The sequence below is a fragment of the Amblyomma maculatum genome, chromosome 2, assembly GCF_055883805.1.
Source record: "Amblyomma maculatum isolate TAMU_Amacu chromosome 2, ASM5588380v1, whole genome shotgun sequence".
In the NCBI taxonomy this organism is placed as follows: Eukaryota; Metazoa; Arthropoda; class Arachnida; order Ixodida; family Ixodidae; genus Amblyomma; species Amblyomma maculatum.
In genome coordinates this window covers 169835749-169851103 of record NC_139345.1, presented here as the reverse complement: position 1 = coordinate 169851103, position 15355 = coordinate 169835749, and the positions used below count along the sequence as shown (strand labels likewise).

The window sequence follows — 15355 nt, the reverse complement described above, 5'->3', positions numbered from 1 at the left end:
AACTGTGCTCTCTCATTCCTTCCGTGCGTGGCTGCAAAACGTCACGCGGCGAGCGGCCTAGGGTGATGCGATCGTCTTTGAGAAATGTGCACCGTCCAATGCGTGGTGCTGAGTTCGATATATCGAACGACCGGTGAAATTGAGTTCGATATATGACGCAGATTTCCTATACTTTTTTTTACATAGAATTTTCAAGGGGATATTCCATGAGTTTGATATAACCAAAATTCGAATTATCCAGGTTCGACTGCATACGACGTGGGAGCTCACATGCTGCTGGCAACCATGGGTGCACATTTTCTTGTCATTTTCTGCATTGCAGGGGCCGAATTACGGGACTCGCTCTAAAGTTATAGAGCGTGAAGTCAAAATGAAGACACCGTGACGTCTCGGCGAGACGTCAACGCGTGACGAAAATCGGAATCAACCAATGATCGCCAGGGTGCCGCCCCGAATCGCTTATTTTCACGGCAACAGGCTTATTCGCACGTCAAGGAGCCGTTTGCTAACTTTTTTACAGATATAGCGTGTGAATAAATTAACTAAAGCTTTATGTTTTCAAGAAGCCGCATTTCAAGTTCAATGTCATCAAAAAAATCAAGAAGCAGCTACAGTTTTGCAATTAAACGCTCTCGTGGGCAGCTTCTTTTGCCGCGAGGGCGCGCTGGCAGAGGTAAACAAACTGTAAAAATGGCGATTTTCAGTAAAACAGCTGATTCCACGGCTAGTGCCGGCTTTTGCGCATCGTCTGATGTCAAGGTACTGTGTCATGGTCCTAAATGCGCGAAGAAATCATATCAAAAGCGGTGTAATCGGGGCTTTGTTTATTTTTCTTTAGGAAACAGAAACAAAAGAAAGATCGATCGAGGAGCACAGGCAAAATAAACTTTTATGTCCACACGAACGTCTCACACACAAATGCTTCAGTTAAAACGAGCACGGGGAAAAGCAACGCGGTTGAGCGTACACTACCAACCTCGCTCGTTTTCATTCGTTTTGCACTGTATGTCGCCTTCGCTTCCGCCTTTTGCTTTGGGCGCACTGCAGAGCCCAACCACCCTTCAGCGCCAACTTTGCAGTAGTTGAGATCGGAGCACGCATGACAGCCAAGAGCGGTCGACTGCGAGCTTCATCACAGTTCATCGGCGCATTCGTCGCACCACCATTCCGCTTTCGCATTTTCAAGTCGAAATAGGCGTCTGAACAACTCGCCGAACAAGTAGAACGCATTCTCACACACCGCCCTTTGTCGTTGCTCACGCGGCGTTGCCGCTTCAGCGCCGCAGCCACCACTCTACCGCGGACGCCGCCGCCATTTTCGCTCTAAAACTCTCTCTAAAACGTTTTAGACCGTCTCATCGCGCTCTACAAAAATAGTCTAAAACCACGGGCATAATTAGGTGCGCGACGTCATCTGTTTTTTCGCCTCCGCGACGCAATCGCAGCATCCCGTGACGCAACTTTTCAAGATGGCGACGGCGACCAATAGGAGCGGGCGTTTTAGAGCGCTCTCAATTATAGGGCGGCCCGTAATACGGCCCCAGGAGCCATTTGCAACCGGTGTGGTGCTTGTCACTTGTCATTCCTCTCAGCGAACGTGGCACAAAAGAATTCAAGGGACGAACTGCCTCGCCACGCTTTTGCTACGTTTACAGCGTGAGTTCATCGTCCGTAGCACGGCGGTGGTGTTCTCCGGCAGCCTCTCCGTACGATATCGTTTTTGAAATGGATGCAGCGGCCATGAAGACACGGCGTGTCCGCCACGAGAATAGCTTTAAGTGTAAAGTTGTTCTGCATGCAAAAAAGAGCCGCAATAGGCATGCAGCCCACCATTTTGGTGTGCCAGAGACTTGTGCTTGCGTCTGGCGAAGACTGAAAACTTAAATCTTTGAGTGCAAAACGTCAGACAAAGGCTGCCAAAATTCGCGAGCGGGGATGTTTCCTGACCTTGAAGATGAGCTGGCCGACTTCACGAGGCAGCTGCGTGTGGATCACAAGCCAGTCACCACCGAGCTTGCGCGTAATCGAGGCCTCTCAAGAAGCTAATTCAAAGCAAGCCGGAATTAGATAACAAGATTCATGAAGTGCAAAAGATTTTCACTTCGTAGACAGACTCGTGTGTGCCAGAAGCTGCTGGATGCTTTCGAGGAGAAGCTGATTTCCTTTCAGCGATACATTCTATCGTTGCAACCCAGCAACGCATATCAACTTGGGCAGATCACAAACGCTGACCGAACTCCTGTCTATTTTGATATGGCCGCCAATACCACAGTGGAGTCGACTGGGGCGAAACAAGTTCGAGTGCTTATGTCCGGCAACGAGAAGACCCGGGTAACCGCAATGCTGGCCTGTACTGCGGATGGTAGCCAGTTGGCTCTTTTTCTTATTTTCAAGCGCAAGACACTCCCAAAGTCTGCAAACTTTCCGCGAGAAATTATAGTGCGTGCCAATCAGAAAGGTTGGATGGACATGGATCTCGTCATCGACTGGACTGACTGTGTGTGGCGCAAGAGGCCGGGTGCTAGCTTGGGGCTTCGCTCCATGCATGTTTTGGACGCCTTTAAGTGCCACTTAGACCAGCAAGTCAAAGAGAAGCTTCCAGTTGTTTCAGCTAGAAGGGAACGACTTCTGCCTGACCATGTAGAGCAGCTAATTTTGCTTCATGACAACCTTTAATGTTCATCCCATCAAGGCGCTTTTGTGCTTACGGCAAGCTAGCCTTAATCAATGCTGTGTACTAGCCATTTTCTGCGATATTTCCACTCTCCTTATAGTCAGACTGATAGTTTTTTGTGCAGCAACACATTCCTTTTGTGTTCATTTACTCGTTGATAGTTGAACTGTGATGTTTTTGGATGCTCAAATAAATGTTTTGTAGTGGTTAAATGAGTGTCTTTGATTATTCAGTATTCGATTCAATAATTGGAACTAAGCATTCGTATTCAATTCGTATTTTAAAAAGCTAATGTTTGTACACCCTTACTTGCTATCAATGATTTCAATCAAATATACCCTCTTTTGAAGTGCTCACGGAGAGTTACAGCCATTCAGTAAGTAATACAATAACTATTCCCTACGTTTTGGTTTACTGTTCTGTTTTTCAGCCAAGAAATGAGATTCAAAATTCCTCCAGAGGCAGGCCGGGTGACATGTACACCTTGTTTACATCATGGCAGTGACATCCTGCCCTGCAGAAAAGGCTTGCCTCCTCCGAGCCTAATGCATTCACAGGCAACTTCTTTGACGACGACAGAAGCAGTGACAAAAATGACAACTTTGGTTTGACAGATTTTGAGAGATAGCAAAACTGCAACAGACTGACTTGGAATGCCAACAAGCATCCACCAATAACTTTCACTTCCTTTTCCGAATCGTTTCCCGACAGGCCTTTAGGAAAGAGCCACTTGCTGGCAGCTGCACAGAGAGCTGTGTTTTCACAAGATCGCCGTGTGTCGATCCTGGCACTGCTATTGCCTGCTGGCACGGTGTTCACTAGGAGCCTTATTTTTTTTCCCAAAACTGAAAACTAGGAGTGCTACTTTAAACTAAAAACTCTTTATCCATAAAATGTTGATATTTATTGACGCAATGAAGTCCCGTTTGCTAAAAAACATATTTTAACATGTCACCTCTGTTAATCAGCACCATGCTTCTACCTACGTTTTTCTCGGTGTACAATGTTTTGAGAATAACACTACTGGAAATAAAATTTTATCGTTTAGAGCTTCTCTAAAACAACTATAAAATTTACTACCAAGCATGCTATGTTAAACAGAAAAAGAAGTATCAGCTACACCACCCAAAAACTACCATTTTTCCCGTCGGCCCAAAAGTGTTAACAGACCAGCACGCCATTAGTTAAGGTCGTCTTGAAGGAGTATTTAGCTGAGGATATCAGTAACTGAGCGATACACAGTGCAAACATTGGTGAACATGCAAGCATTAAAAGATGCATTATTTGGTAACTTAATTATAAGTTAGGAACAGGAATGGACCCAGTAGTGATCCTTTTGAGGGAAGTGTTAAGTTACTCGAATACCATCTTAAAATCTAACATTGCAACTACATACAGCTCGCATCTTACTCAGAGTGCCTCGAAGTGCTCAAGGCTCTCCTCTCAGAGTTGTTGGAACGCTCTGTGCACGTGCATACTTCTCACCGGCCTTAGTGTGGTGGTGCCTGCAGCAACGGCAGAGTGGCGTAGTGGGCCAAGGTGACTGAGTGAACGTTTAGATGATGCTGCACTCCAATTCCTCACAATCTACATGCAACAAATTCATCAGCATGTGCCAAAACCTTGCAATTTTTCTTCAATGTGCATAGTAGGAGAGGCCACCACACTAACATCGGCGACTGCACCAGCAACGTTTGCAAGTAAAAAAACGGCATGAAGGGCGATCTGCAATGCTAATGCCTGCATCATATGTGACTGTTTACGAATAAGTAGACGTATCCATTAAAGTGTGTAGTGACCCCTGGCAAGCTTATCATGTGATGACCGTGCCGAGCGAGCTCAGATGTCATGCTGAGACGCCAACAGAAAAGTTTGACAGCAAGTCTTCTGAGGATGAAATACAAATATCTTTGACAGAAAAGTAACTTTCAGAATAAATAACCTCTGCTTGATTTCGGCGGCCAGTCTGCGTGACTGAAACGCTCACCTTTTTTTTCTTGTTGTCGTGACCCCTCTCCAAACATGTCTCTATACGGCTTGACAATACCTCCTCAGTCTTACTCCGGTTCACCCCCCCCCCCCCCCCCAAAAAAAAAAACCACCAATAAACTCAATAAGTTAGTGTTGGCAGGGCCAATGCTTCAGTACTGAACAGATCAAGACTTAAGAAATCCACGAGTTCTGACTCGCGAGATTTCACTGTATGTGGTAACAGCAGTACATATTGGAACATCAGCAACAGTTGTACAACTAGGACAGGTGGTATCGTTACGTACCAGTATTTGCTGAACTGCTTGCAACCAGTGTGATGGTCACAGGATGCCTGTTGAAGCTCACCACCTGAAAAGAAAGCACACCAAAAGAAAAACGTGGGCATAAAACAAAATAACAAAATGAAGAATGTGCGAGTATATGGCGCATAGTTCCCACGGATGGCTGTCTCTATAAAGGTCATTTTGGAGTCTGCAATATGCTACAGTACAATCTTGACAATGTTGTCACCGATAAAGAGTTGATGTTGCCAGGGTAGCTTTACTGGGACTGCTAGGAGGTACCAAGCAGCCAGGCACTTGGGAGAAGACAAGAAACCAGTGGCCGCTAGCATGAACAAGGTAAGTGTCAGGTAATGCAGACCAGCCTCATAACAGCGCCACGAAGATGGTCAAAAATGTAGCACATCTCCTCCTCTCTGAAAAGCAAAGGCCTCAGCCCTAACTAATGGTGAACCTAACAACAAGGAATATTGGTGTCTGCCACCTGGTAGTAGACACCAGTGAGCGGCTGACGGGCGAAGTAAGACTTCATATGTGCGACATGTGCAATTTCAGACTTGGGCATCTAGAGGAGCAAACTTCCTCAGGGAAGAACTGCACAATTTACCTCATCGAGTTAGCAGATCACTCCATATCAGCCTAAGTATTGATAAAGCAGCTTCTCACGGCCCTCTCTGATACAAATTGGGCTCCGCGCCCATAATTTTATCTCTGGCCTGCCAACTCGCATCCGTGTGGCAGAGGTTATAATGCCGAGCACCTCTTCCTTGCTGGTGCCAGATACGCTGCCGAGTAGTTGGCAGGCAGCAACTGATCAGCACCTACTGATTATCAGAAATTGCGTCCAGCATAGAAAGCCCCAGGGTGCCGCGAGCGTGCACAATTTCAGAAGTTCCAAAAACTTTCTTGCACCAATATGAATGGTACAATTGCACCAACAGTGACCGCATGCATAAGCACACTGCGCAAGCCACACATCGCCGATGCCATGATCGCCATTCACGTGGTAGACACCCCAAGCAGCCAGCGGCAGTCACATTGCTGACGTTACAATTGCCCGTCGCCTGGTAGAGTAGAGCACGCTGCATGTAGCTCGTACGTCACAACCTCGTCGCCGCTCATCCAAAGCTAGCTTACAGAAACTCTAAAACTGGTATCCTTGACTGTGTTGTTGTGAAGCATGCCTCTCCATGTGCAGGCACGTGCTTCGGCAGTCCGCAAACCACACCAGAGAGTTTTCTTGCAATGGGAGTTCTGGGCTCCTACGGCATATCAAGTGTTGTTATCGCTTTGCAGTTCTGATAGGCCATCACTTCAATGGTTTGCGGACAAATTGGAATCACGCATTCCCGCACAGCGCCCAGACTTTCGACTTAACCAAGGCGGTGCAGACCGACACTTCAAATTATGCGGTCTAATTTACATTCGAAATTACAGGACCAGAGAATTTCTTTAGATGATCCAGGATTTCAGATTAGCAACCTTTCTCCTTGCTCTGTTACGATACCAAGTTTTTGTGGCTTTTGTTTGCTCTATGGCAGCCATACCTCATTTATGCAGTTCAGTACATAGCAGTCTCATTTCTTAGTAAAACCCTCCTTTACTTGCATCTGTAAGCCAAGCTTCTTTCACCACAATTATGTCATATTGGCCTCTCTGCAAAAAGAGAAGATTGTGTAATTGGTCGGTGCAAAAAAACCTGAAAGAACTGCATAAAGAACGGTGAGAGCCTGGGTCCTACTACAGACTGGTACTTACAGCCATTAGATAACAATTTCAAACCAATTTGTTAAATTCTTGAAATCCATACCACAGTTTCAGGATGAGCTTAAAATGTGCTCAGTTTTCATGTGTTACTATTCCACAGGCTCTCCTTTTGATGCAGTAAATACTAATCGAGAGCACACATTGTACTTTCATTATTCTAACGTACACTTCATCTTTCGTTGGGGAGGGGAGGTGATTTGCCTAAAAATCACACACATGCTAGACCCGAGAGGAGAAAAATATTACAACAGCAACAAAGCACAGTCACCAGCATCGCAAAATTATGGCCAGTATTTCTTGCACATCGATATCATCTAACTAGCCTACCACAGCCATGGATACCAAAAGACCTCACAAGCATCTGAAATGTCTCATAAGCAAAGCACTGACAAGAAGTCAAGCTAACACAGAAGCATCACTAGATGCACTGTGATCATTATGGCACCAGTTTAAAAGAGAAAAAAAAGGGAAAAGTAACCTCATGTGCAGAGGCAAGTGCCAACTATGCAGCCTCACATGCGTTTAGTGTTACTGAAACATGTACGCGACTGGCAGAAGCAGAGGGACGGGATTTTCACCAGCAGGTTTAGAGCACTGCACAGGCCTGATTTTGCGGCCCATGCCCGGTCCGGGCTCATGGTTCAAAGCCCGGGCCCAAATAGGGCGTGCACTGACATGAAGCAGGCCTGAATCAGGTCTGTGCTACAAATATTCGGCCCAACCTAGGCCCGGCAGTCAGTCTGAGCAAACTCCTTAAAAGTACAGTTAAAACAGAAAAAAGAAAACTCCTTTTTTTTATTCCATCATAAATGACCTGTACTTCATTTCATACATCAAGTGCAATACTGCTAAAGCTAGAGCTCTTGCTTGCGCTCCCTGCATCTGCGATGAAAAATAGTGCCTGCTCTTGACGAGAGAAAATAATAGTTGCTTTGTCTGCAAGCTTAATAAATCTTACATTTGCCATCAACTCCAAGAAAAGCACCTTTTTTAGGGAGAAAAGATCGGATTTGATTAATTTGTATGTTTTGTTTGTCATTTTCATTCATGTCGCATTTTCGCTGCCCCGCAACCCTGCCAACGGTGCCCTCCGCGCTGCGCAATGCAGCGACCTCGACTGCCTCTTCGGAGCGGATTTTTTCTACAAGATCCATACTGCGAAGATGTCCAGGCACGCGAAAGCAAGTTACTGCAAACGTGTATGCTCGGAATAAAGCCCGTTTCTGCAGAAACCACTCGGCCACGAAACGAGCGCGTAGTGATACGCCTCCTTTTTTTCTTGTGGAATACTTGCGTAGCTTTCGCTGCATAGTCTTGATTGACATCAAATAGTATATAACAGAGTCACATTCTGAATAATGCAGTACAAAAATTCTAAGCACATGGAAGAGAAAAGATTTTCAAAAGATTGCATGAACTATTCCTTTTCTTATCAAAAAAGCACGAGACTGCAAGCTCTTCATTGGTGTTGTGGGATGTAGTGGCTATCAAATATGAAACTGTCCACCTATGTTCTGCATTAGTCTTCCATGTGTGCTACCATTATGTCCGAAGAGAGGTTGTAATAAACTTACCGATAATACTGTATATGCTAAGAGCCGTGAGTAATTCTCTCTGTTGTCTCAATTGCTGGATTCGCAATGGTAGGTATGCTGTTCACATTTTTTTTCCTTTGGTCATGAATATATTTCATGTACAATGTTTTAGTATACTACTATGCATGTACTTGTGATCTAAGCAACACACTCCTATCATAGCCCTGAATAGAAAGAACTGGTAGTATTATTAAATAAATAATACTGCTTAAATGATACATAACAACAAATCAAGATGGGAGAAAAATGAGAAAAATATTCTTCTGAGCAGAGAAGGGCACTCCTAAAGTACCAGCCGAAGCAAATGCTCGGTCAAGAAACTTCAGGCACGTCATTTTAGTTAAAGCTATTGTGCTCATTCACATTTAAAAGCTATAGATTACAGTGATTTTAAATATGGCTTTTCATTATCAATTAGCTCCTGAAGCAAGTTGTTTGCTTAATCCCACACATAGAATGCCCCCGGCAACTAGGCCACAGGAACCTGTGTGATCAAGGGCAGGAAAGAAAAAAAAATCTACAGAGTCTTGTGAAACAGTATTCTATTGAAGAACTCATGGCCGTTCTCAGCATTGTTACGGAGACGAAAAAAATGCGTTTATTGTGCATCATTATGCGAAGATTCCTAATGCAATATGGTCTTATTCAATGGCATTTCTCATAGCGTAGAGATATTTTTCTTTTTGGGGAAGGGGGGTTGAGGTGAAGACGGCTACCTGTCGAGCAGTCGATGAAAGGTCCTTCTGCAGTGGCTGAATAACACGAAACAGAAATGATACAAGATTCTGCTATTTCTGACGGAGTATGCTCATTGACGGTTGAGAAATCTAAATCTAGCGGCGTTGCGTACTTTAGTAAGCACTTGCTCAGTAAACAAGCCATGTGTCATGCGTTGGAGTGCTCTATAAGATCTGCACTTTAGTAGAACACGCTGCAAGGTTTTGCGCATTCTCTTTTTAACTTTTCCGCTTATGTTGTTGAATGCCGAGAGGCGTGCACACCCAAAGTAACTTGAACAAACCACTGAGCGCAGCTGATTAAACTCTGCCTACAACTATGCTTTCTCTCATTCAGCATTAAGAAATGTACTATTTGTGGTTCACTAAAGAACCACCTCAATAATTTTAGCGCCGGGATTTCAACATTTTCTAAAGTAGCCATACACAGTTAGCCACAGCCCGGCCTGGGCCTGCAACTTCAAGCCCGCACCCGGCCAAGGCCCGCAACTTCCCGCCCGAGCGCGGTCTGAGCCCAGCAAAGCAGCAATTTCCAAGCCCGGCCCACAGACCAGGCTGGGCCCAGGCTTTCGGGCCAGCCCGAGCCCGTGCAGTCTTCTACTTCAAAGGATTTCAACAGGTCAAAAAAAGCCTGTTTACAAATTTATACGAAGATCTTGCTGACTTCTACACCAATAGTGAGCTGACCCCAGGCCTGTGGCTACAAAAATCTTGCAAGGCAGAAAGGTCTCGCACAGACAGTGAAAGGCTGCCAGGCACTTTATTATGAATTACTTGGAAAAGCGTGGATTTTCCCTTTATAGGCAAATAGGCATCTTCAGGAAAGGAGACTGAGGTGGTGATTCTGTATTTTCTTTATCGTGACATTGGAGTGGCTGCAATAAAGGCTGGCTGTTCCAAGTGAGATTTATTTCTTTTATTAAAGGACGAACATGTGGGATGCGCTGCAACCGAGGGAACTGCACTTATCGTTGTAACCATGAAAAATGGGAGTGTATTACGAGTAGGGCATTTTTAACAAAAAAAAAATGATAAATATCCATGAATAAAAAAATTATGGCGCCGCTTAAAACCGAAAAATGCCAGTTTTTGTTATGTTCTTGCTTTAAGACCCATTCTTGATGACAAACTTCCCATTTCCTTCCTTTCAGAGTAGAGAAAGGGTCAGCAGCCACTCAAAAAAGCAGTTCTAAGAGGGGGCGACACTCGAGGCACTACCGCGCCTGCTGCTAAAACGAGCCAGCTAGCATCTCTGTTGCTGTAGCAACAAACCATTTGCGGAAATCTCTAAGTCAGCTTCTCCCTAAGGCTGTTTGCCCCACTGAAATAACTCGTTCCCATAGGGCCCTCCCACATTCTTCGTGGAAGTAGTAGGAGGAGACCAGCTTTTGTCCTCGCCCCATAGGAGGGGGGATTCTTTGTTGTTCTTTTCAGGGGTGCCGAGGGAAGCTGGTTTCATTCAGCAGAAAATTATGAGCGGTGTAGGGCCCCATATCAAGGATATAAAGGCCAGTCTCCTTTTAATTCCACCTAGCATCTCTTGGAAACCATCTTGAAGTCAAACGGCAATATTCCCAAGTTCACCCAAAAGGGGAACTTGCCTGTTTGCCTTTTTGCTTCTATAATCTTGTGTGCTTTAAGAATATCTTTCACCGATAATCGCCCCTTTTTACAGTTTGTGTCATGGAGCTAACCGAAAAACACAAACTTCAAAAAAGCACATAAGCGCCAAAAACATCCACCAAATTTTCGAAAAATAAACGCCTTAATCTACACAGCCTAATTACAAGAGGGCTTGTTAAGATCAGCAAAAAATGGCATGAAAATAAACCTGAAGGTTCAAATATTTCTTGGTGTGCTCTACAATTTGCTCCTAAAATGTTCATCCCAACAGCAAGCTTTACAGGTTATTTCAATTAGATGAATTAGTGAATTAAAGAGAATACTATGAAAATACTCTGACCTACTGCATGAAACGGTTGGTAACATGGAATGACTAGTGTGTACATACTGTACCCCAGTATATTCTAATACACTGCGTAAATTAGCATAGGTACCCGATATACTTCAGTCCAAAAAATAGCCTCTCTACACTGTACAGTTGCGAGCAAAAAATAAAAAAGCAATACCAGCAGAAACCAGCAAAGTCAACCATCACTATTTTTCTTCTGATTGTAGTTCCAATCAAGCCAAACATTTTGTAAGACATTGGCGCCTCTCAGGGCACCGACAAAGCCTTGCACTTTTCAGACACTTCAGTAAAAGGTAGCTAGCTGCTTGAGAGGAGTTTCTTCATTACGTCAAAAATACTTTTCACCTGCGGTGCATTAAATGCTACCTAGCAGAAGCTCTGCTTGAATGCCTTGTTACAGAGCACTACTTCAAATAAAACCGGGCATGTCACATCACTTGCGCTGTTGAATGGTACAGACATGAGGGGGCAATCAATGACCCACACAAGCAGACATTTAGAAGGGGTTGCTGCAAAGTAACAACCTCACAATGCCACTGCGTGGTGGAAACTACCCTTCTTTTTTGCCCTCTAGGTGTTCACTGGTCCTGCGTGCTGCATTCCAACAAGGCAGCTTTCAACAGTAGTTTTCTAAACCTGCAGGTTATTGTGCATCTATTAAGGTATGTCTCTCTGGCAACAGAAGTAGCCACAACAGTGCAGATTACAGGCCTTTCGTGTGGGCTGTTAGGCGGACTTTGTTCTAGAATGAAGTGGTGTGTGTGAAAAAGATAAACACTGCTCAGTCCTTTTCTTCTCACAACGCTGCCGGCTATACTGAATGGGGAAATATGCTTGAAAAATAATGCTCTTCTTCGTGTGCAACAAATTACTTAGCTTTCCGCATTCTACATCGCTTGATAATTGAATATACTATTTCAGTTGATAAAAGCGTTCTTATAAAATGTGAGAAACTCCCAACGCTGCAAGAGCTGCATTATTAGAATTTTGCCATTGGACCTACTGAAATAAAAACTTGCTCCTATCGTCTTAACTGGTCATATCTTACAAACCCAGGCCAAAAAAATTTTTATAAAAAAAAATTTATAAAATGAAATAGTAAGCACATTATTGCACTGGGAAGATGTGAAATTTCCTCAGCCAAATTCATGACTAAGAAACATAGCATGACATCACATAGCATGACCCAGAAGTGTGCAGCTGAGAGACAAGTCTCCTCTGAACTCAGAGGAAGCCAAAGGAAGCAGGACCCCCGTCTCATCTTTTAAAAAGTGAAAATAAGATTTCTGTGCCTTTTGTGGATCTATCTATGGTTGTTGGGCAGTGAAAAAAAAAACAAAAACTAATGGTGCCAAATTTGGAGTCAGAGCGAGGATACTATTTTTCTGCCACTCTACTTCTACTCGGCATAGGGATGGCAGTGTGGGTGTGCTCAATCTAATTTTTCACACCTAATTCCTTTTTCCTTCTTTATTGCAGCAAAGCAGAAACTACCAGGTTAATACTGAAGTTAACCATTTTCTAGCTTGAGAAACAAGAAACCTTGAGATGATGTCATCACCTGTCAATCATTTTTCACTCTCGAAATGGCTTACAAAAGCTCCATTCTCAGTGCAAGTAGTCCATTCGTCATCTGAATGCTGTACTCCACCAACAAATTTACACTTTCTGTGTAGTAATGTATTTACAGACAGCTCCAATATTTAGGGGAACAGTTAGCTCACAGAAGAACGAATTTGTCTGCAACAATGATGAAGAAATGAAAATACATCTTATGGATGTGACCTGCCCAGAAAGAGAAACCATTCACAACAAAGGACAAACCGTGCGTTTAACCCAAACTCACAGAGTAATCACCCGTGTATAGCATGTTCCCTTGAACACCAGAGCTACCTACACCCATCTCAGGCGGCACAAACCATTAGCTTATATTGGTACTATGCTGGCAATGCACTGTTTATGTTGAACCAGACAGAGCCAACACAGTATCAACATTGGGCCAATGAATTGCGCTGCCTGGAATACTAGTGGAAAAATTTCTCGCTTGCACAAGCTGCTGGAACACTAAATAAAACAACAAGGAAACTCCTTTAAACAGAAATTACAAGCAGCACCTGAGGGCATTCACGCACGCACCTGGTAGTTACTGTAGGAGGAAACCATCTTGTTGCACTTTCCCAGCCCCAGCTTGTTTCCCTGGGACATGGCCATGCCTACCGTGGCGAGAAAACCAGGCCGCAAGGCATGCTCGGGGGCACTGTCCGTGGCAGCTGCATGTTTGGTTCAACCCCAGAGAGCAGTCAAAACCAAATCTAAACACGTCACTGGAACCATAGCTTGAAAAGAGCAGGAGGAATACTAATTTTTTTTCCAGAGCAAAAGTACATGTGTTTGCTTGTTTGTTCCCATGCCGAAGCTTCTCTGCCAGCAAAATATGCATTTTTGCCAAGAATATCGAACTTCAAAACCTGTGACATCAAGAAAAAAACTGCTCACTCTCAGGTGAAAGACTGTAAAGGCCAGCCTCGGAAAGTCATGTCTTAAGTTAGCCTCCAAGCCGCTACAGTTTCCTTATGAGACCAGTTGGTGTGCTGTCAGCCCCTGCATGCAATTTTTAATGGGATAGTGTTAAACCCCCCATTCTTCAGAAAACCAGGTTTAAACATTGTCAGCAATGTGAGCGAAAAAATTCCAGGTATGACTCAGGAAGATAGTAGTTGGCCTGTGATAGGGCCAGGATGATCAAAGTGCAATGGCACACCAGCACTCACTGCTCTAGGTCGTGTAAGTTTCCGGATGTGTAATTGGTAGGTAGGTTGTGTGATGCAGTAAGACCGGATGGCGTGGCAGAGTTGGAAAACTCCGGCAGCTCTTTTGATATGGTAGCAGCATTCATCTGTACAGCTGTCCCCATCTCTCAGACGTTTGTTACAGGCCTTGAGGGACGAGAGCCTACAATAAATTTCCCCGAGGTATGATGATGCAAAATATGTTTGAAAAAGCCAGTGTCGTGGTCAAATACTGGCCGGTTTCCTCAAAACATTCCTAGGACACCAGAGTACCTACACAGCCCTCCATTTGCATCTGGTTCCATCTCCTCCTCGTCCTTTCACGATCCCATTCATTCCCTTCCCTCACGGCGGAGTTCACTCCGGAAGCGCAGCAGAAGTTTGCATACAACTGTCGCTTTTGGAATCCCTAGAATCGAAGTGGACAGCGAGAGACAGGGATGAGCGCGCGTCCTTGCCTGCCTCTCCCTGTCCACGTTAATTCTAGCGCTTCCTAAAACGCATAATTCCGTTGTCAACTGAGGGTGCTATTATTACTGAGTCTTTTGTTTCCTAAAATCCATCGTCGTGCTCAGCAGCACATCAGAACTTAGAGAACATGACTTTAAAAAACAATCACCTCGCACCAAAACAAAAAGCATGCACAACCGAGTAATAACGACTCTGTCGGTGCAAGCTACACGAGGTGGCAATACTCAGATTTGTGGAGACCTAGGACAGCAACATCAGCATAAAGCATTACCTTTGATTAGCGGCACACCATCTCGGTCTGTGAAGACGATGGCCTGAAGGCCTGGGACCCTAAATATATGCAAAATAAAACGCATATTAAAGGCAGCCCCGAACAAACAGAAGCGGTCGGAATTCAAACACTTTATTACAAAACAAGGCAGACGTTCTGATTCGATACGTTGCTGGGCGGATTACTTCCAGCAAGGATCGAAACGAAAACAACCGCGAATTCAATGAAGGAAGACCATAAAGGTGCATCTTAAAAATAACTTGGAACCCAGAACGGCCCTGGCAACTAAACGTGTTCATGAACACTAACTGTGAAAAAAAAATTACGGCGCTGACAGCACTATGAGAGGCAGGTCGCTTTAAAAAGAATGCCAGAATACCGATTAGGGGCATCGACAGCTGGGTGCCAATACATAGCATGCAAGCACGTAAAGAATTGTACAAAAGGTTCTCTACCTGGAAATAAGTTGTATAAGGTGCTTCTTCAGTTCCTGCAAGTGTACAGAAAAATGGTAAGGGTCGGGATAAAAGTACACAGACATTTGCTGGGCGGGGTGTATGCGGTAGTGATGAGACGAAACAGTAATCGAAGACTGGCGATTGACAGACGTCCCTTAGGTATTTTGGACGTGCCGCCCAAGCATCGGTTGCTTGAAGATGCTTTTACTGCTGCACATCAGTACCGCAGTTGGCCAAATTAACAGCCTTATCAAAAACAAGCATGAGCGGCTAAAAATCATATGACTTACATCGGCCATGTTGTTTACATTGAAGAACGCTTGGCACGCCACCGCGCAGTACGTACGT

General features: G+C 44.5%; 1 protein-coding gene across 2 annotated transcripts in view; it reads right to left on the bottom strand.

Moving 5' to 3' along the window:
• LOC146200420 (ragulator complex protein LAMTOR3-like) overlaps positions 1–15355 on the bottom strand; it is a 40336-nt gene extending 24981 nt beyond the window's left edge. Inside the window, exons 1-5 of one of the 2 annotated variants that reach the window (XM_084595520.1) lie at positions 15298–15355; positions 15005–15039; positions 14550–14608; positions 13155–13288; positions 4951–5014 (exon numbers count right to left, since the gene is read on the bottom strand). In XM_084595520.1, coding sequence (XP_084451646.1) covers positions 4951–5014; positions 13155–13288; positions 14550–14608; positions 15005–15039; positions 15298–15306 — 301 coding nt within the window. In that variant the 5' untranslated portion in view covers positions 15307–15355. The other variant, XM_084595519.1, reaches the window with a different exon arrangement.